General features: G+C 34.1%; 1 protein-coding gene across 5 annotated transcripts in view; it reads right to left on the minus strand.

Annotated features, from left to right (window-relative positions):
* LOC145739360 (segmentation protein cap'n'collar-like) overlaps positions 1 to 22,954 on the minus strand; it is a 43,522-nt gene extending 20,568 nt beyond the window's left edge. Inside the window, exons 1-3 of one of the 5 annotated variants that reach the window (XM_081994809.1) lie at positions 21,755 to 22,943; positions 3,798 to 3,995; positions 3,361 to 3,436 (exon numbers count right to left, since the gene is read on the minus strand). In XM_081994809.1, the coding sequence (XP_081850935.1) occupies positions 3,361 to 3,436; positions 3,798 to 3,995; positions 21,755 to 22,183 (703 nt within the window). In that variant the 5' untranslated portion in view covers positions 22,184 to 22,943. Of the gene's footprint in view, positions 1 to 3,360; positions 3,437 to 3,797; positions 3,996 to 4,157; positions 4,601 to 15,789; positions 15,972 to 21,754 lie in introns of those variants that run through there. The other 4 variants (XM_081994805.1, XM_081994806.1, XM_081994808.1 and 1 more) reach the window with 4 other exon arrangements.
* Positions 22,955 to 23,329: the final 375 nt, after the last annotated feature.

A 23,329-nucleotide genomic window follows, 5' to 3' on the forward strand; every position in this document is an offset into this window, starting at 1 on the left:
TTTCGGGCACATAAGTACCCATCTTCAGGAGCTAAAAGTTAGAAAGTCTACAATGTATTACCCCTAAATGGTAGAATCAAACATACCCCATATGACAAGGTGAAACGCCTTTCTTCAAAGGGGAGACAGCAAGACCCAAGTTTAAAAAATTAGTATGCCGTAAGGCCAAACATTACTGTTGTGCTTAAAAAATCTGTAATTAAGACTAGAATGTTATATAAAATAGAGAGAAATACCAAAATGTTTTACCTTATTATGGAGAAAAAAACTAAAACTAAAGTAAAACTAAATAATTCACATTATGTGTTTAGGTCGGGGCGACCCTTAGAATTTAAAATTAAAAGTTCAATCATCTTAAAATTTTAACAAATGTCCGGTTGCACGAAGCTAACAGAACAAAATGGGCGATAAACGTTCTAGAATTTACAAAAAAGTTTTTCGTATCAACATTCGCAAAGCGAAGCCGTTATTTTGATGGCGGGGGGATGGCGCAGAAAATAGTTGCAATGAACAACATAGGCGGCACAGCGACAGCACCCGGCAACACCGCCCGCACAAGTGACAGAGGACAAAACGACAGTCGACGACTTAATGTCAAAAGCGTCAACAGCGCAAACTACCATAGATCAAGGAGGGGACCAAGAGGTATAAACAAACATAAGTGAGGTTAAGGCTATAAGCTGGTTGAACACATTGAAAAAATACATTGAAAAAAAAAAAAATACATTGAAAAAAAACTGTAAAAAAGGCAAATCTGGGAGAAAATTGAACACTAAATAGTGCGTGCAGACCTGGGAGATGAAGCAGGTGAACAAATGTCCAGAGCATGTCAACAAGATGCTCGAGTGTCAACACAATGTCCAAAAAAAGAAGAAAAACTGAGTTTAAGGAAGGGGCTATTAGAAGTTCAAAGATCTGAAGAATGGAGCCGAGGTGTGGTTTAGCTGGTCATTGAGGCAGGTATGCCCGCCACTCTGAGAGGCCTTGTTAATCTCGAGGACCTCTAAGAGGTTCAAGAGATTATTCTTATCACACAAATGTAAAGCCCTTAAACCTTGTTCAATATTAAATGTATGTTGATTGTAATAGAGATGTCTAGCAAAATGAGACTTAATGGAGTTTGCATTAAGGTTGGGGTTGTTGGAAAATGTATCTGCCTCTCTACTATGTTTGTGGATACGAGTGGCGAACCTCCTACCAGTTTGGCCAATGTAGAGTGCATTGCAGTTGGGGGTGCAGCAGGAGAGTTCATAAACTCCAGATCTGTGAAGTGTGGGTGTTGTGTCTTTGGAGTTGCAAAGGAATTGGCGTGAAGTGTGTAGGACTTTGAAACAAATAGTGATGTTGAGAGGCTTAAATATGTTTCTTAACTTTCCTGGATTAAGACCGTAGCCACAAATAATGATTTTCCTGCTTTTCTGTTCAACAAGGTTTATTACAATCATTTTAACAAGTTCATTAACAAGAATCTACTCATAACTGATGAACCTAAAATATCAAATTACTATTCTATCCCCTTCCTAGGCCCTGTTTTCCTACAATTAAGAAACATATTTAAGCCTCTCAACATCACTATTTGTTTCAAAGTCCTACACACTTCACGCCAATTCCTTTGCAACTCCAAAGACACAACACCCACACTTCACAGATCTAGAGTTTATGAACTCTCCTGCTGCACCCCCAACTGCAATGCACTCTACATTGGCCAAACTGGTAGGAGGTTCGGCACTCGTATCCACGAACATATTAGAGAGGCAGATAAATTTTCCAACAACCCCAACCTTAATGCAAACTCCATTAAGTCTCATTGTGCTAGACATCTCTATTACAATCAACATACATTTAATATTGAACAAGGTTTCAGGGCTTTACATTTTTGTGATAAGAATAATCTCTTGAACCTCTTAGAGGTCCTCGAGATTAACAAGGCCTCTCAGAGTGGCGGGCATACCTGCCTCAATGACCAGCTAAACCACACCTCGGCTCCATTCTTCAAATCTTTGAACTTCTAATAGCCCCTTCCTTAAACTCAGTTTTTCTTCTTTTTTTGGATATTGTGTTGACACTCGAGCATCTTGTTGACATGCTCTGGACATTTGTTCACCTGCTTCATCTCCCAGGTCTGCACGCACTATTTAGTGTTCAATTTTCTCCCAGATTTGCCTTTTTTACAGTTTTTTTTCAATGTATTTTTTTTTTTTTCAATGTATTTTTTCAATGTGTTCAACCAGGTTATAGCCTTAACCTCACTTATGTTTGTTTATACCTCTTGGTGCCCTCCTTGATCTACGGTAGTTTGCGCTGTTGACGCTTTTGACATTAAGTCGTCGACTGTCGTTTTGTCGTCTGTCACTTGTGCGGGCGGTGTTGCCGGGTGCTGTCGCTGTGCCGCCTATGTTGTTCATTGCAACTATTTTTTGCGCCATCCCCCCGCCATCAAAATAACGGCTTCGCTTTGCGAATGTTGATACGAAAAACTTTTTTGTAAATTCTAGAACGTTTATCGCCCATTTTGTTCTGTTAGCTTCGTGCAACCGGACATTTGTTAAAATTTTAAGATAATTGAACTTTTAATCCTAAATTCTAAGGGTCGCCCCGACCTAAACACATAATGTGAATTATTTAGTTTTACTTTAGTTTTAGTTTTTTTCTCCATAATAAGGTAAAACATTTTGGTATTTTTCTCTATTTTATATAACATTCTAGTCTTAATTACAGATTTTTTAAGCACAACAGTAATGTTTGGCCTTACGGCATACTAATTTTTTAAACTTGGGTCTTGCTGTCTCCCCTTTGAAGAAAGACAGCCGGCGTTTCACCTTGTCATATGGGGTATGTTTGATTCTACCATTTAGGGGTAATACATTGTAGACTTTCTAACTTTTAGCTCCTGAAGATGGGTACTTATGTGCCCGAAACATATGTCGAGCGGCCCCTCTAACATTTTGGGGGGCTTGAATAAATTTTTTGTGGAGAAGGCTGTGTGTTCTTTCCCATCACTTTAACAACAATTAACTTAACTATACCCAATAAAGCGACTTACACATTTGCCACAATTTTTTATGCTTATTTAAGTGGCTGACGTTCGTGTGTCCTTTTGTTCCCGAGATAAGAATCGATTTTAAAATAAATTATCGCGTTGATGGGTGTCTGTCATAATGTGACAAACCATTTCACAAATGCATGAGTATCATTATATGCACATTGATATGAATACCACACACGACGCGTTGTACCGTTCTTCGTTTAATAACTTTTTTGAACAACCTTTCAGTTTACAACGACCCCCTTTTAATGTCGTTTATTAAACAGGCTCAACCTCTCTGACAGTTCATAAAAAAACAACAACTATATACTCACCAGTTTCTGTGTCTACTGTGTAGTTAACTCCAGCCCAAATATCCTCTTCGGCGGTTTCGATTTCTGGTTCTTCTTCCTGTAACATTAAAAAAATCCAGTAGGAGAATTTCTAGATGCTAAATTAGCTCAGTGAATAGAATATTACTACTACTATTTTCAATCCCACAGTTTTGCATGTTTTCCAAAAAAATTGTTATAACTGACGTTAGTAATGTTACTATGAGTTATATTGAAAGCATTGCGTTTGACGCAATAGAGCGACTAACTCTATACTTTCGACTACATAACTGGTGTCGTAAAAAGTATCCAGTATTAAAAAATTTGGGATTCCTTTCTTCTTTAAAATTGACTGATGTAAAAACTGTGGTAGAAGAATAGTTTTGTTACATTAGATAAATGTGGTGCTAGTTTGAAGTTTATGAAACAAAATCACAAACCTTAACTTTTTCATTTTTAGCTTTAACTTCCTCAGCTTCCTTTTCGATAAGCAGCGATGTAGAAGCATCAGCATCATTTTTGAAAGTCTCAACTACATCAGCCGCCTTGTCCTTCAGCTTCTCTTCTTGTCTGGCTAATTCCAAAGAGAAACCAAGATCTACGTCCTGTTTCCACAAAACTTCGATAAGATCCATATCCTGTAAATGCGAAATAATAGAAAAAATTACAACATATTAACTAACATCAAATTAGTGAGTTATTATAGATGAGGATATAAGTATATAAACACAATTTTGATGAGAATTTGTGCCACATCAATGACAAAACAATAAATTATAGGGACTTAACCTCTTACTTACAGCCATTGTTCCAATCGCATAACCCCAAAAAGAGAATAAATGAAGAACATTAAACCAGAGTAAAATTCAGTCAGACTTTATAAATGCCCGTACTAACTTAGATCCAAAATAATACAAGTGTTGCTAAAAACTGCGTAAAGATAACACTGGAAAGCTAATTATCGAACGCGATAAGGATAAGACTTTCAATTTTACGGCATACAATTAATAACCTTGAGCTGTGTTGTTTACCTATTTCATAAAATAGAGAAAAACTTCCTTTTCAAGTCTATAATATTAAATATGGAAAAGTTGTTGACGTTTGGTATATAATGATATCGTATGTTACGACTATATTCTACTGCAACTTACTCAATAAAATTTTCTAATATTGATTATATTTGATGCATAAATTTGGAGATTCTAAAGCAACAATAGTTCAAAATTGCATATTAAAGATATAAAATAATAAAATATATTAATATTTAACGGTAGCCAGATAGAGTTCTAAGGAATAAATAATTTAAGTGATTATATTAGTCGTTGTACTCTATTAGACAAAACTTATTACAGCCAAGAGTTTTTCATATTTACGAGATAAACTGAAAACCCCTGTAGATAACATTATTTGTTTTATCCAAAACGAATTCCGTAATACTTGAACTTGTACTATCATTTTAATCTTTTTAGAAGAATACTTGGATTATAGACAGAGAGAGAGATTGGATATTCTCTCTCTCTAGAGAGATAAGAATATTTGGATTTTTTTTAAAAGCGAACGTTGACGAGTTTCTGGATGGAGAACTAGCAGCTTAAAAAAGTAGGTTAAGATGCTATATGAATATATTAAAACCCAAAATCTTATACCAGTATCAATATGTCTCTTGCAAAAAATAAATGTATATGATGTTAAGAAATACGACCAATTCAAACCTATACGTCCTGAGAGAACATAATATAATAATTATAATGAATTTCATGTATCGACAGTGAAACTACATACAACTGCATCATACTTATCATCAGGCGATTTAGTGCAATATTAATCTAAAGGAAAAATCTTGTAAAAAGACAAAAAAATACGTTCGCACATGCATGGAGCTTTCTAATTTCTCATGTCGTTAGGCTACTTTTTTTGTTTCAAATGTGACTCATTTCTATTGCACTGCGCTTACAGCAAATATCTTTGACAGAGTTAGAGAGTAATTGAAAGTTTTTGGTTTTGTCAACTTATTTTCAGAATAAGGTTATTCAAAAGTCAGTATACTTTTTGCCGCTTGCAATAATCGAAAAATGTGATCCCATTTTGGGAGGAGCATGTATGAAAACAATGGGTGTGATAGCTGTGGGGTAGTAAGAATTACTCTGAACCACACTTTCGTATCCCGCGTGGTTGTTCAAATGAAACCCGCGTTTCGGTGCGGTCACGAAAAGACGCCATCTTGTCGACCCGCTGCGATACATCCTATATATTATGCAGTATACACACATAGGCGGCGATGCATACACTTTATACCTTAAATGTGGCAGCAAATAAATAGCTCGTCAAGATCTATATTTGTAATGCTGTATGTATCTGTCACTGTAGAAATAGAAAAATATATAATATAGCTTTTATGACAATTGTGAAAATTAAAATTCTCTCATAGAATCACCAGCATGTAGGATGTAGGTACCATTAAGGTATCTGTGTAGACATTAAAAAATTAAGCATTAATAATAATTTTTAAAATTCATTAATTCAAAGTGACTCATCCTTAACCCTAATACTCAAATTAAATTTAGATACTATTTATAAACATGCTCGGTTTGATGTACTCGTACCTATACTAATAAAAATTTAAGTATTTTGAAACATATTTAAATCTGAACGTCACTGGTCAGATCGGCATGCACGCTAATGTCGGCAATACCTGTGAGAGGTTTTTCGTTTTTTTTTTAATTATGAGCTCATGATATAACTCACGCAGAGCTTTAATTTTCTACCTATACCAACCATAATGGAAAAGTAGGAGTTGTTTTGTTTTCTACGCCTTCTTTCATCTATCAACTACGTAGACCTGCCGAGAAAATTTTAAAATCACATGCATGTATCCATTAATCATTTAAAAAAGGCAACGCCACTGTTAATTAATATTTGTTTTAAGCGGTAACTATTCGTGTTGCGTGAGCTCTTTGATAATGCATATTTATTAAAAGAAAATAGGTTCGCTTTAGGGCCTCAATGGGAATGATGGTTATGTATATTTAATACCTTTGTTTCTAGTGCCCATATAAAAGAAAAAAAAATAGAAGAAACAATGACACGAAAATTGTACATAAATCATTTTACAATAATCTGATCTTACAAGAAATTATTTCATAGGAAAAATATCATTTAAATGTTTTTTCTCGCGGCAGTCAAGCTTTAAAACTAAAAAAGGATCAGAATCAAACAAGGAACGCTTATTTCGACGACTTTCTCCTGAACTTAACTTTAAAAAAATGTGTACACTTTTCTCATCATCTCATCTCCGTAATAAAAAAGGAAAGAAGATAATTTCCGTCCTTAGCCAGAACATAAAAAGTGTTTAGAATGGATTAACGTAATGGTCTAACGAATGTTAAAAGGAAGTAACCACAGTTTTTTTTACACTAGGTACAGGATTGTTTGTCCTATAAACAACAGTGCTGATTCAAAAGGGGTATACCCATCAGTCTTAGAAATATATTACTTAGGTACATTTAATCAACTTATGTAGTTATTTGTTGACAAATACAGTCAAAGCGTGTATTGAGTTAATTTAGATAAATAGCATGAAACATGTAAACGAAAAATTAACCTGTCAATAGGTAACCCGACTATTATAACAAAAATATTAAACTTATTAACTACATACCGAGCGTGATTTGAAGTTCCATAAAAGGCACTAATCTTGCATAACGATCAATAATTGCACGAAAACGCGTTTGCAATAATAATTGCATTTCGGTTTTCTTAAAAACTCGAATGCACGTGTAGCCCACTAACATTTTCGAAGACGACTAAAAGTTTATGGAAGGTTCCGACTCATTTCGGTATACCCCAAAAATTGTCATGATGACATTAAAATTTGTCTAACTTGCAAAATCATTCTCCTATATGGTAGTGCGTCTAGAGCCAATGTGTTAAACGTACTATGATTGTTTAACAATATGTTCTATACTTTTGTTGTCATTTTACAAATAAAAATAACCCTCGTCATTTTTGACATGCTCATTAATATTGACGATACATATAAATTGATCAGAATGCATGCGACCATAGTGGATGAATCCACGAGAACAATACGAAAGTATTTATAAGTTGGGTGGGGGTTCCCAAGTTGCAATAATTCCCATCACCACCGTTACTAAAAATAATGGATCTTTCAGTTGATTAAAGTAAAATAGGGTACCGCTTCGGCTTTTATCCAATGAAGACGGTCGATAAAGCAATTCAGACGAGATCTGGATTCCTATTAAGAACTATCATTTATCATCTGTCTCCACGATACTCTACACAAATAATAATACATACGGGCTCGAACACAGAAGGGTTGGATTCTTTTTCCAGAACAGCTGAATAATTTTACAATTCTATTATACTAGGCTACTTTTTCGCTTTGGTTACTAATTACATAAGTATACACACTTACACAGCGTACTGATTTTTCAAGCCTCGTCATGGGAATCTCGGTCATTTCAATAAGAGCTACAAGGTAGATTAAATTGAGGCAAAGTTCCATATTTGCAGCTCAATAAAATAAAAAAATTAAAAATATTCCGACATGCGGAAATCCAAAAAACAATTTTTTTGCTAATTAACACTTAATATTAAAAAACTAAATAAACGACACTAATAAAAAATAAATGCCACTATTCCATCCTCAACTTGGATTTTTTTTAATTGGGTAGTTTTTTCTGATTACGATGATGTGTCAGATGTTATGGTTCAGGTTTGCAATTTAGTGAAAGTAACTAAATTTTTGGCCAATCATCATTAAGTGTTTTGTTGTGTATTAGTCCTACGCTAGAGCGCTTAGATTTTTACGTCGTTAAAGTGTTTTTTAACCAAACCTAACCAAACAAAAAATCCTATTGTAACAAATGCCAAAATAACATGCAGTGATTTGGGAAAATTTGTTTCAGTTGTCTCCGAAAATATTCCAAATTCCAAATTGCGTAACTTTGCCCTAATTTAACCTTCCAAGCCACATCTTTGAATAACATCTTGTACATGATGATTTACCTACTTTTAATAAATATAATAAATATACCTACTGTTAATGAATGTACAGGGTATCCGGATTTAGTGTGTTTTAGATAGATAGAGAAAAACTAGTATACATGTCTAGAGCTCGATTTTTGAAAAAAGATTAATGGCACAAACCCTATTTCAATAACTTCAGTCAGTTTGCGGCGCTAGAGGGCGTTTTTCGAATTACGCCCATTTTGAAAACTCTTCACAACTTTTTTGTTTATTAAAATATCGAAGTGAAGCAAAAACATTCTTAAGGCCCTGTTTCGATGTAATTCCAGTGGCGCGCTTAGTTTTTTGCTACCAGATATAGACCTATAATAACAAATCACTTTTTCAGTTTTTTCACACACATTAAAGTAACTAAAAAACGCAATAATTTTAAACATTCAAGTGTTGTCATAGAAACAAAAAATAAATAAACGTCACTTCTAATAGCTGATGATTTCAAAACCTGAGTCAAAGTGCATTCTCAGTGATTTTTAAGATTAACTATAGGCATACTTTCATTGTAGTAAACGGCATAAAACGGACATTTTTTAAAGTTATAGCCAAGTGTCATTTCAATTTAAAATAATAAAGTTAGGCAAATTTTTGAGAAAACGGTAGACATTAACAAAAAACCAAGCACGCCACTGGAATCACATCGAAAAAGTGCCTTGAGAATGTTATTTTAATAAACAAAAAGTTATGTTTTGTAAAGGAGTTTTCAAAATGGGCAAAATTTGAAAAACGCCCTCTAGCGTCGCTAACTGACAAGATATCGATATACCTACGGTTTTTGTCATTAAGCCTTTCTCAAAAATCCACCTCTAGACATGTATATTAGTTTTTTCCTATCTAGCTGGGAAATGAGATTTTCCTGTCAAAACACTCTAAATCCGGACACCCTGTATAGTCACAAATGACTATACGTTCAATAAATCAATCTAAAACGAGTAAAAAAGAAAAATTCTCTGTTTCAGCTGGACATACACATCAAAATACTAATTATTTTTCGGTTTTGCATGTAAATAGTCTGAACCTTTACGCGTCGCCTGGTTAGAACTGAAGTCAATCAAGAAACCAATTTACATTAAAATGGCCAGATCAAAATTGGTTTAAACATTCCTTTGTTTCTGGCCTATGGCAAGAAACGTATAAAATCTGCATAATAAAGTAATTTATCACAACCGCCATCTTTTATTTTATATAACCGTGTACCGGTGTTGGCGCTGTTAGATATCTAAATTGGCACGCAAAATGTTATACCTTCAATGAATTTGCATAATCAATACACCTACAAAATAATAAAAAACCGATTGCGTCCATACTAACTAGTGAATTCTTTATGCTTACAAAAGATGTTCCTGTTATACCGAGTGTAATATGCATCATTTTATCCCGAGTAAATAATAATTATTTGGAAAACTGTCAATGTCTGTGTGAGGTATGAGCAAAATTTAGATAAGTTCAGTTTTGACTAACGGGTGATTTAACGGTCTAAACATTTTTAAACAGTCATTTTTTAAATTTTAATTAGTTAATATCCTAATTGGCTATGTCTACCTCGACGGGCACGTCGCCCATAGACAATCAAATGTGACAAAAACAGGCAACTCCGCAGACACTTGACGTTTGCGCCTTAAGAACAAGATAGTTTATATTTATTTTTACATTTTAAATGACTTTTCTTCTAGTCTTCTTAAGTTATGAAGTAAGTTATGTTGAAGTAATTTGTAGCACACACACACACTTCTGAGATGTCTGAATTTGTAATGATTATTCTAAACTTAGAAGAAAAGTTTAGAATAATAAAAACTTTACAAGAGGGAGCCAGAATTTGAAGAAAAAACTTGTTTGAAAATTTGAGTCATTAATTTGACAATTTCAGACTGCGCCACCACTGCGTACACGGATCAGTCGTTTGAAGTGGGACCCCATCGTTCCCCGTAGAGATCGTGCTGTTGAAAACCGCTCGCTGATTGGTCCGGGCTGATTATGTCGGCGTTTCTTTTTCCAACAGTCACGCTTCATGTGTTGCCGTCTGCCTTAGCTGACCTCCAGGCTCCGGCCCCATGCCTTTATCCGGGATTAAAGACAGGTCCGTACTTCGCTTTATACTCCTACAAGTTTTGTTAAATCATTTTCCTTACTATAGTAGAAGGCAATATATCGGCCGATGCACGTCATTGACGTTTAACGCGCCTCGTTGCCAAATGTTTAGTTTTTTCATTAAAACACGTAAAACTTTACATACATTTTGTTTTTATTTATTTACTTCTTATATAGAAGTTGACGCAGTTTTTTAACAGAGAATTTTGAATAACAATATTAGTCTATCTAAGTTTATTTTAAGTAATAATTGTACTGTAAATGTTCTTTGTGTCAGTTTTGACGTTTTGACGCAACCATTTGACGTATTTCAACACATTTCTGTTAACTTATTGTTGTTGAAATAAAGGCATTTTATTTATTTATTTATTTAGTCAATATTGAATTTTTTTTGTCTCTCAAACAAAAACAGGAAACGGTCATCTAGCAATCTGGCAACAACGTACACAACTCGTTAAACGTCGAGATCGAGAAGTGTCAGAATTGCGTTCAGTTAATAAGCGCGTGTTAGAAAGAGAGCGCTACAGGTCGCAACTAATCGCTAAGCAATACGAATGCATTTTCAAAACGTCAAACTCACTGATGACGTGCATCGCTCCCATTAGTGCCCTGGACCATACTTAGGTACTCCTCTTTCCAAGACAAAAGACAAACTTTAAAAAACGAATCTAACCTTACTTTGTATGCACGTCACAGACGCCAACACTACAAAGACACAGATCAGATGAACTCAACTTCAAAACATTTTTTTTTCTAGTGACAAAACAAGACTTTAAACAAACTTTTTTATATAATATGAATCTATATTTACATGAGAGAAATGTTGTAATACGGACCTGCAAAGACAAAAATATTTAGGACAGGAGCCTACGTACATAAGCTCTCCTTAAAAAGAAGCATATTTTCAATTACCTACTGACTCTAGCAGTAGTTTTTAAAGTTGGCAAACTAAAATTGCTGAAATGTGAACGGCCCCTCACATGATCAGAACTGGTTACACACTGTTTTTTTTGAGCTCAAAATAATGCCACTTTTTTCCAATTTAACTAAAATTGCATTCTTTCCGAAGTCACCATGTTAGTTATTTTTATCTGGGACACTCAGTATCATACTACTTAAAAACACTATGCAAATATCATAGTATTATTTACCTAATGCAAAATTTAAGACGAATAACAGTGTTCACCATCAGGTACGTTAAATCTGACAAAAAAACTGATACGTGACTACTTGACAATTGATAAGAGAAGATTTAGAAGATTTTAGAGGTTTAGAATCACATCTAACTACTTGAAAAGTACATGTAGGACCCATGACATTGATGCGGTTATATTCTTTTACTTTATTTCATTAACATCATTATCTAAACTTTGGGTAAAGAAAAAAAATAGTATGAAAAAACACGCAACATAAAATACATAATTCAATAAAGGACATTTTTTAATATTTAAATCGTTCACGAGTTTGGTAAGAAATCCTAGATAGAAAGAAGGAAATGTCTAGATTTAGACGGCTATTATCGGAAAATGTGTAAACCACAACCACTTTATCGCATTTCAGGACAAAAACTACAATATGATCAGTATAATTCTTTCTAATTAATATCTTGATTGCACAATCCATAAAATATATTACAACAAAATTTTAGGTTTACTTTATATTCAAAACATACATACACACAACCAACGGCGCACTCACCAAAATATACACAAGTTAGCATAAAATTAATTCTGTAGTATTATGACTACATTATTCAGGCGAAAACTAAAACAATATACAGGGTAAACCATAAGTAATGGGACATAGAGCTACAGCATATTCGTGACGTCAAAATAATACGATTTAGCTACTATCCTATACCAAAAGTCAATATTAAGAAAGATACAGATTGTAAAAGTTGAATTTTTATCATATTATCAAGGTATTTTGATATAAATTACTAAAAATGTGTACAAGGGGGTTTTGCTAGGCGGGAAATACGATTACTTTTAAGACTTAGAATTAGTATACCTTTTTACGTAGAAAACATATTAGAATCATATTTTAAAATCTTATGTCCGTTTTAGTTGCGTAAAACAAAAGTCGCGTAAGTCTTTTTAAGCAGCTGAAATGGTTGTAGGTAGCGTCCCCTATTAGCTACTACAAAATAGATGAAAGCATCGTATTTAGCGACTGGCAAAACCCCCTTATATAAATTTTCAGTAATTTATATCAAAAGAGCTTGAAAATATGACACAAAAACCATAACAAAATTCTTAACTTTTACACCCTGGATGTTTCTTAATTTTAACTTTTGGTATTTAGCTAAATCGTATTATTTTAATGTCAGGAGTGTACTGTAGCTCTATGTCCCATTACTTATGTTTCACCCTATATAACTCGTTGGTTATTCGCTGGACATTGAAGGTTTCTAAATAGTAAATATACAGGTAAAAAGATTGACATTTTCTAAAGGGTTGTAAAAAGGTAATAAACTGCGGTCAACCGATTACGGATAAGAAAACAATCGGTATTTGACAAATGACTTTTTCAAGTTAGGGGGTGGTCATAATATCCCAAATGACAAATGATGTAAAGACACTTCGGACATTGTCGGCCCTTTTGTAATCGTCGTAGACCACCATCGGGACAACATAGACCGACCGTTCGATACTATTAATATTTCTGTCATGTCTGTTATTATTTAAAAAATACACGATACGTCAATGATACCGATTTACATTGGCTGGTATCCTTATCTAAATGTATACACGATGTATAATGTCAATTAGATTTTTTTCGGCTAATTGACAATTCATGTTTAATCTCATCTGACTTTCGGGTGGTTATTTCAGTTATTCCGCATTTTGCCAAGCATAGGTCAAAGTTGACAGTTACCACGTGACTGCAATATTTATGTAAAACATTTTAGACATATTTTGGCGTCAGTGTTTACAGTAGCCGTTTTCTTTCGGTTTGTGATTTCGGATCCAAACACGTTATGATTCAAAAGTCACGTGATCTCCATGTGATTTTATAAAAATGGTGTCATGTGATTTTTTGTTCATAACTAGTTTATAACGCGTTTGGAATACTTTGGGTACAAAATCGTGGATTGAAAGAAAGCGCCTAGTGTCGACCTCACCAATTCAATTTTATAGGTGAGGTTTTGATTTTTCTTAATCAATCCCAATCCCGATCCTTTTCGCCGTATTACGGTTCATCAGTCATCAGAGAGGCTATAGGGCTTGATAACCAAAGAACAAAACCTTCATTCCAGTATATGAACTGGATGCCAGACATGATAGTTGTTATGCAACATCTGGTGACATCTGTACTTAACTCTATGAGTTAGAACATACAAATACTCCCAACTCTAGGAACACCCTCATTGCCGCATCAGTCAATTAACACTGCAATAATAATGTAATACGGCGAAACCAGTCAAAGGATTGGGATTGATAAACAAAAAACAAAACCACATCATTTTTAACCAATCATATCGGTGTGAACCGAATGATGCAGCATCAATGGGGATGTTTTTAGATTTGGGGGTGTTATTTGTACGTTCTAACTCATAGAGTTGAGTACAGATGTCACCAGATGTTGCACAACAACTAAGACGGCCTATGTTACTACAGCTTAAACTTAAAATACGCTTATTATCTCTATTACTAACGCGCGCCCTGTCAAATTTTTGTCGTTTTCTTTACTGTGATCGAAATAATAAGCAGTGTTCATGAGCACTTCTACTGCGGGAAAAAGATCAGTAGAAAGTCGCCAGGGTGCGTATTCTTTAAACGAGGGAAGGGAGTTATCGAGACAAAGGTCTGTAGAATGTGACAGAACACACTGACAATTGCGGATTCCTACATTCCATCAACACTCCTCTTGAAAATTCCGTTCCCCGGTTTCAAGAATTAGGGCCCTGAATTCATGGTTAAAAGATTTAAGGAGATGGTTCGACCGCTCGTCTGCAGAAATCCTTCGTGGTGCAATTTCCAGGGCTATAATAATTGCCATTTGGATCGCCAACCTTCGGCAGTAGAGGGCGTGATAAGAAGAAGATGCGCATTTTCAAATGTCAAAACTCGTTGATTGCAGTCTTAAACCTCAATGACACCATTCGTAGATACAGTTTGTAAGGATTGTTACAATTCCAATACGATGGAGTACGCACATACCGAGCAAACCGAATTTGGTCTGGTCTGGTTTGCGAGTTTTATTTGACTGATCAAACTTTTTGAGGACTCTAAAGGGAGCACAGAACATCAATTATCTTATTCTTGACGTCATTACTTAAAAACCATTAAGTTTTTACCTTGAAACAGAAGGCATTTTTTAGGGAGTCTTCGCAACTTTTTTAGATAAAATCGAAACTGAAAATTGAGAATTATTCGAACTTGGTTTTTCTACAGATTTGTCAAGAATCTAAAGTAAAGCAAACAATAAAGTTGACAAACAAGGTTAGTAATATATTTATAAAAAACCTTAAAATAACCCAACAACAAAATTTACGATTGCTTAATTATTCCTGAAAAAAAAAGAATAATTTCAGTCTTGTGAACCTTGGATTGCCATCAGCAATCATACCGAGAATCACACATCCGGATTCATAAATAAACATATTATTATTATAAAGTGTACACGTGCTGAAAGCAATTATTCGAGGAGTTTGTGAAAACACGTTGAATTCCAAATTCTCTTATCTAAGGAAAAGTGTTTTGAATGGAACCTTGTAAGTTACGAAAATGAGGAGACTAAAAATGGCCTAAAACCACAATAATAGACTGCAGCCTGCACTTATTATACGACAAGGTTATGTTATGAATGTAAAAAAACCTTGTGACACCAGAAACTAAAGTAAAAGTCAACAATAGCCATTCCGCACACTGGCGCAATTTTAACCAAACTTACAGCTTTTATTGAACAGCCAAGTTGAATAACGATAAAAATACCAACTTATAGTTTGAGTGAAGGAATATTAATTGATAATAATTCTAGAACGCGTTGAATATTGAAGAGGTCAGCGACGTTCATTGTATTATCAATTGATGACAATACCTAACACCAATTAAATAGTGACGAATTTCTACTCAGTGATGTACGATATCATCATAGTTCAAGTGTAAGTTGTAGGAACTAAAATGTTTGAGCGGCTATTATATTTATGAAAGAAATAAGTGTGTATATGGCTTATTGAACGGTTGAACTACCTAAATTACGCAATAATGTTAGGAAAACCACATCAAAGCAACATTGGGTAAATCCTCTTAGGTCATACATAATGAACACTAATACAGAGAAGATTTTTCCACTTACCATGGGGATGAGTAAATCCGTTCACAAAATCATCACAAAACCAAAAACGAACTGACACGCACCAGTCAGTATCACTAAATGTCAACAGGTTGATAAAACTAGAAAACAACACGCTAGGAAGCGCTGTCGTATGTTATTAGTACAATATAACAAATCCTTGACTTTGTAATAATAATGGTTAAGGTACCATTTCCATTTAGAAGCGAGTGGTCTGCTAGTAATTATCGTTTGTGTGTAATGTTCGAGACTGGTATACTTTTACGAAATGTGTATGGTTGCCTCAATTTCTGGTGAAACGCTGTTAAATATTTTCAAACGAAGCGCGAGATAGCAGATTGTCGCCTCCATCTTGATTCAAGACGGTTTCAAATGACGTCAATCGTCATTTAAATTATAAATTCGCTTGAATACGAATTACAGCAAAGGTTGCGTTAGTCTATTCTCTTTGATTTGCGCTTCTAATTCATGCAGGAGAAGTGGTACTACAACCCAGTGTAAAGTTATCTTTATACATTCTGGATTATATCCCTGTTTAAGAAACAAGTGCCAACACGTGGAAAAACGTAATACAGTTTGTTGAATTTTCTGCTCTTTTAGTATAACAAGTAAACAGAAAAATGTTCTTTTGATACCCTGTTAGTTAAACATAGGAGTACAAGCAGAAGTTTTATGTCAATTTTTTCTTTAAATAAGAACTTAATACTCAACAATTATATAGATAAAAGTTCAAACTACTGAAATGCCAACATAAGTTTAAGAAGCAACTCCCATATATTGAATTATCTATATTAACGAAATTTATTCAAAGCGTCAAGGTTCAGATAGAAACGGCTCGTGGATTTGTTAGTTACAACTGAATAAATAAACACAATTAGAAACTCATTTACGTTAAAAACAAATAAAAGTTTGCATGCATATAGCTAACCATAGCAACCAGGCGAGAGCGTAAATCTGAAACAATGCTAAAACTAAAACGAATTTGGTTTTGATGGTGGCGCCATCTCGCGGTGAAATTTTCAACCACTATTATTGACTTTGCAGTTTACTCACTAGATACATTAGCATTACCCATTAAAGCTGTAACAGGTACCCTTAAGTTCGACAATGGTTCGAGTATAATTTCACATATAGTCAATAGAGGAGCAGGCATTGTGTTTACTGTGTAGGTCAGAACGTTTATATCATGTTTCGATCCCCTATCCAACTCAAGACAAACATCTTCAAAGTCTTTTCATTCCAAAGCACACTATATATAATACCTAATAACATAAAATTTCAGATTCAAGAAAGATTGGATTTATTACTAATCCTATTTTTAACTGCCTATATATTGCACTGCACACTGGTGTAATCCAAACAAAACTTACAACTTTTGTCTCGGACTTGAACTCAAAAGAAAGTAGGTATATACGCAATAGGTCAGTGTCAACGGCTCAAATCAATCAGATTATTGATTTCATACAATATACAAAACGTCGCGGTATGTCAGTTACGAAGTTCAAGTATTCAAATATACTAACGTACTTTGGATTGGTTAATTACATAGTTGGATACAGCATTTAGATTATTTTTAAGTACACGTTAAAAGAAATTCAATATAAATGGAACTATAGCGATAAGCCTTATCTATATATAAAACCTTCCTAAAACGTAGTCGAAAAGTCTTTGTTATGTTTGTAATAACAAAAAACAACAACACAAAGCAGCCAAACAGTACCTATGTTGCATTGTATTGATATAATCTTGGCAAGGATGAGACTAAAAATGCTCATACGTTTTCTGAATTTTTATTTCCTGGATTAATATTTACTGACTTTCTAGGGCTTTGTTAACTTTGAAAATAATTAAGTACGCCTCTGACACAAGTAATCGATGATTTTTAACAACATCCGGTAAATAGCTAAACAATTTGTAAACTGCAAAGCAGTGCACAACCATGAGAAACTGACAAGAGTGTAGATTAGAGATACTAATATACTGATACATTTCAGGTCTAATTTATTGTTATCACTTCATAAGAACCGTATTAAAGTAGTTAAAATTTAGTGTACGTTATTTACTCATTTCTGACAACCAAAAAAATTAAGATTTTTGCTCAAATGCCCTAGCCTGTAAAATAATCAATTATACAATACGTCTTGACCATATAGAGTCAGACTGTGTAAAATCAAAACAACTGACCTTAAAAACGTAATTAAGTAAACTGGGTTACCTCCAGCTTCTAGTGAGTGCATGGGCGTTACTAATTGCACCAACCTCAGCTTCTAAATTTAAGTTTAAAATAAATATTTTTTATGATCATGCTTGTGAATGAGGTTCATCAACCGTTTTGTTTCGTTTGAGCTTTGATCGACCTTAAGACGCAGTCAAACTTATTGCATCTTGCATACAAATAGAATCCTTTTAATACCATTATTTTATTTATTCCTTAATGCAGTACAAGAAAGCATTGGTTGATCACTGAATTTACCTAACATAGCATGAGTCCAAGATTAAAAAAAACAAATACACACCAGGGAGATCTCCGAAACTGCAATGCATGTGGAAGTACGATTATTAACAGATTTTAGAATTGACAAGTGCAATTTTAGTTAATGCTAAGTATTTCTGTAATTATTTAAGTGTGTTAGTCCTGCTAGAAATAGACATCCTGTGGAGATGTTCTTCCTTAAGACCCTTAAGGCATAACTGGTGCAATAAGAACCACTCCTACTGCGAGCATGGTAGCTATATTAGACCTGCCTCCACTGGACCTAATAATTTTAGGGGAGGCAAGATGTGCTTACCAAAGGCTCCGGGACTTGATTGACCTGCCGGGGAACATAACAACGACAGGTACAACATCAATTTGGAACACAGTAAGGGATCCAATTCTTGAAATGAGATCGGATTACATGTGTCCTAAATATCACATTCAGAGGAAATTTGAGGTAATACTGGATCAAAAATTCTGGGTAAATAATGCGAAAAAACTGACCCAGGACTGTCTAATATGGTTCACAGATGGATCTAAATAGGAAAGGGGAAGTGGTGCAGAAGTTTATGGCGAGAGACCTAAGGTAAGCATCAGCATACCACTAGGAAAACACGCCACAGTTTTTCAAACGGAAATATATGCTCTGTTATGGTGCATAGAAGAAAACATTAGAAGGACTTACAAAAATAAGCAAATTCTAATAATAACTGATAGCCAGGCGGCCTTGAAAGCACTGCTTACGTGCAAAACATCGTCAAGACTGGTAGATGAGTATCTAAAGAGAATTACGGAACTGGCAGAACATAACAGGGTAAAACTTGTATGGGTACCAGGTCACTCAGGCATTCCTGGAAATGAAAAAGCAGATGAACTTGCCAGGCAAGGCTCAAATGCAAACATGATTGGACCAGAACCATCTGTTGGCATACCTAGATGCTCAACAAGACGGGTCACTGGAGAATGGATCAACACAAAACACCTGGAACGCTGGAAGACGTACCCAGGAAATAAGCATGGTAAGCAAGCTATTGCAGGACCAAATAAAAATAAGGCTCAAGAACTGCTAAAGTACAGCAGGAAAGAACTGAAAGACCTAACAGCGCTTCTCACAGGGCATGGACCTGTGAGACAACACCTGTCCACCATGAAACTATTCGATGATAACCTGGACTGCAGACTATGCGGGGAGGAAATCGAAACGTTTGAACACATCATATGTGAATGTGAAGCACTTGGTCAAAGGCGACAAACAATCTTCGGGAAAACTAAGTTAGTACTGAAAGAGATACAAAGAGCACCAAGCAAGGACCTTCTTCACCTCGTACGGAAAACGGGGATAATGGACTGGTGTAACTAAAGTACCACAAACATGGGGACAGTACAATAAGCCATCAGGCTTACGTGCTATCTGGAGCTGACAGCCGACAGACCCATGGAGAAAGAAAAAAAAAAAAAAAAAGACCCTCAAGACTGCCAGACTGTCACAAGTTTTTGATCACATTGATAAATCAGGTTATTATTTTAAACTAAACACTAAATTTACTAGAAAACTGCATAGATTGACAAATAGGTAAAAAAAAATATTCTATTTAGTGTTATGCTTTTCATACTGAAATAAAAATATTTAAGGAAAACTTTATTTAGCTACTCCACTGTAATTAACAAATTTTTACAAATTTTTAGTAGTACATTAAAAGTTCTTTATTACAACATGGGAAAATTGATGAAACATGTTGCTTTGATGAAAATTAATATATACAGACCAAAACAAAGCATTATTTAGTCACCTTCAAGAATAATTTGAAAGTTGAGGTCAAGGAGAAAATATAAATTTTACTTTATTTTATTTTGGATGTGTGAGGCTGTTATTGTATTCTTACTAGTTTAAAAATACAATCTTGGTCATTTGAGTGCAACAGACTTGCACTTCTACAGAATATAAAAATAAATGCGTTCTTTTTTTATTGCCAACCACGAAATAAGGTGGCCATATGCTACGACATCCATTTTAGACCTGTACCAGGACTACAAGGGCAATCGCTAATTATATTCAATTCACTATATTACCTACTAGAAATATAAAAGAGCCCAGTAGAACATAAATTTTGGAGTAGATTTTCGTCATCCCATCATTATTGCAAACAAAGAAAACTTTACAATAGCTGTAAATCATATGAGTCAGAGGTTTCTCCTTGTGTCAAGGTCTCTAGTCCAATACCTTATGTCCATGCAAAACATAATTAAGCCGACGTTTATTTAGTGAATCAATTTTCAATGTTGACATCCACACTTCAAAGAAAAATTCTAAATTTATGCTATTCACATCTGGTCCTATGCCAGCACAGTGGTTTTTGCACTTTTTGAGTACATTCAGGACAATCAAGTATGGGTAACTGGCACAAGTTTTTATTTGCTTCACCACAACAAAAAAAGAAATTTCCTAGGACTTTTGATTTAGTTTTTAATTGTAACATCTCAGTTTCTGCCTGTCAGCCAGGTGATAAAGTAGTTTAGGCTCTTCAATGAGTGATGTTCCAAGTTGCAAACACGTAAAACATACAACGATTTTGAGTAAACCAATCAAATGGAGGACAATGATCTATATTTTTGGCAATGTCTCTTATATATTTCAAGAGCAGCTTAAACAGTAAGGTTTATTTGTGTTTGGCTGCAAGCTAAAAACATGGCAAATAAATGAAACTTAAGTAAAAGCAAAACTGGTAATTGCACCAGATGAACAAACATTTAAATTTTAATTCTAACTGAAATAATAATCTATAAAACTAGTGCTAAGATCATTATGAAAATGATGGATTGGCAAATACTATATTAATACCAATCCTTGCCCCCCTCAATTAATTGAAACTAAAATTTTGTATAAAATTTGCAAAACTCTATTGCACCATTATACATTAAAACATATACAGGGTGTCCAGGATTTTTTATTAAAGGATTTACACCTGACTTACACTATCTCTTTTATGTTTAAAGATGAGCATAATTTGCAGAGAAGAATATTTTCAAAAAAATACATTGGTGATTAAATTCAGGGAGATTTATGATTCAAATATAACAAAAATCAAGTTTAATTTTCCAACATCCATCCACCCAGCCAACTAATTGGACAACAAGTTGCAAAAATATATCTATTTGTTTAAAAATGGTCACAATACTTTTGCTTTTGATGTTCTAGAGGATAGATAATTAGCTATTACTTGTTGAAACTAATTTTATAAAAATATAAATTATATTTGTTTAAGAGACAAGTAAAAAAATTACCTACAAGCTTATTTTTTGGTTACCAGTTTTATATACTTCATACACATAATTGTACAAACCTATAGATATTGTTAGAATTTTTCTTTTTCTATATGTACTTTTTATGAGTGGATAATATAGAAAACAAATAAAAATCAACAAAATGTTAGTACTAATAATTAATGTAAGTGTGATGTGTGTAATGTAAATGTCTAGAAAAATGTAACTTACTTCTTGAGAGAGTTGGAGGTCATCTGAAACTTCATTAGTGAGAACAACATCAGATAAGGTATCTGAAGTAGCATTTTGCAGTGGTGCTGATCTAGATTCACTGTTAGTTAAAACATTCCCTGCAGCATTTCTTTCTATGTTTAGTAGATAGGCATGCACATCTCGATGCCTGAAGTTTCCTCGATTATATCTTCCAAGTGAGTTCAAGTCTGCAAATAGCTCTCTTTCATAATTGAGAAGCACTGAATCCAAGCTTTTAGGATGCACATAATGACTTCTCAATATAGAAGGTGAAAGTCCTGTTCTCCAAGTAGTGCCATTGTTCAAATCAAAATCATTTACACCATTAAGTATGTCATTGTCAGAGAGAGAAAGAATCAGGGCGAGTTGTAAAAGCTCCTCTCTGTACACTTTTTTTATACACAACATTGTTTTTTTTTTTACAGATGATCACAAATAAAGTTTCAAACAAAAATGTCTTTAGTCCTAATAATCCTTACTAGAATTAAGGAACAAAAAGTCTGGTCCTCCGTTTTTTAATAATCATTTTAAGAACACTTGGAGGAATAAGTTCCTGCTTGCCCTATGTATTGTAGGGAATGTACACTGTTACTGTTAACAGTGTAAACACACTGTAAACAAAAACTCATCAGCTGATATTTAAATAGGATGACAGGTCAAAAACCGGCAAAAGTAAGGTTATATACACCGAGACACAATTTAAAGAAGATTTAGGTATTATCGTTCTAATTATCGAACACTTAACCTGAGTCACTTAAAACAAATCAGAACTCACTTAGTGTTTTTTACCTTACACGTTGACTATAAACCACAAGTGTGAACTTCAAATTATTCGAAAAGGACGAGCAACACCACAGACATTTCACAATTATTCGCGTATCGCGTATCATGATCATATCAAAGTGCGCAACGAAATTTGACTTCTCTTTCTCACGTAAATGTGGGAGAGGGGTAAAAACAACACACATACGACACGACACACGCGGTGCTTTCTACTTTTGTTTTTATTTTTATTTTTTGTTCGGATTAACGTTAACTTTTTTGGTACCTACGTACATAAAAACATCGTTGATAATAAATAATAATATGCAATATTACGCAATCATAATAAAGACTATAAAGAACCCATGTATAGACAACCAAATACCTAAAGCATTTGTCATATATGTAAAACTATTTTTTAAAACGTGTTTCTACTCCTTTATACAACTATTGTACATCAATATAATAATGATAATACTGTGGCAAAAACGATTACAGCACTAACAATCATATCCTAACTTAAATGAGTTATTAGAGTGAATTACCTGCGGCTCTAACTTGATTAATGCCATCACTTATGGGAGTAATTAGCTGGTTGATCTATTATTAAGATTCTATAGATGGGCAATAAAAGTGAAATTCAGAATATCAACAAAGTGAACGTTATACAGTTTAATACGTTAACAGAAAAAGTCCATTCAATTCAAACGATACTACTGTGCCCTTTGATCTATACCTATTGAAAATTATACTTTTTAATGCCACACAAACAAAACGAACGACTGTGATTTT

Source organism: Ips typographus, unplaced genomic scaffold, assembly GCF_016097725.1.
Source record: "Ips typographus isolate SLU unplaced genomic scaffold, UJ_Ityp_2.0 IpsContig107, whole genome shotgun sequence".
In the NCBI taxonomy this organism is placed as follows: Eukaryota; Metazoa; Arthropoda; class Insecta; order Coleoptera; family Curculionidae; genus Ips; species Ips typographus.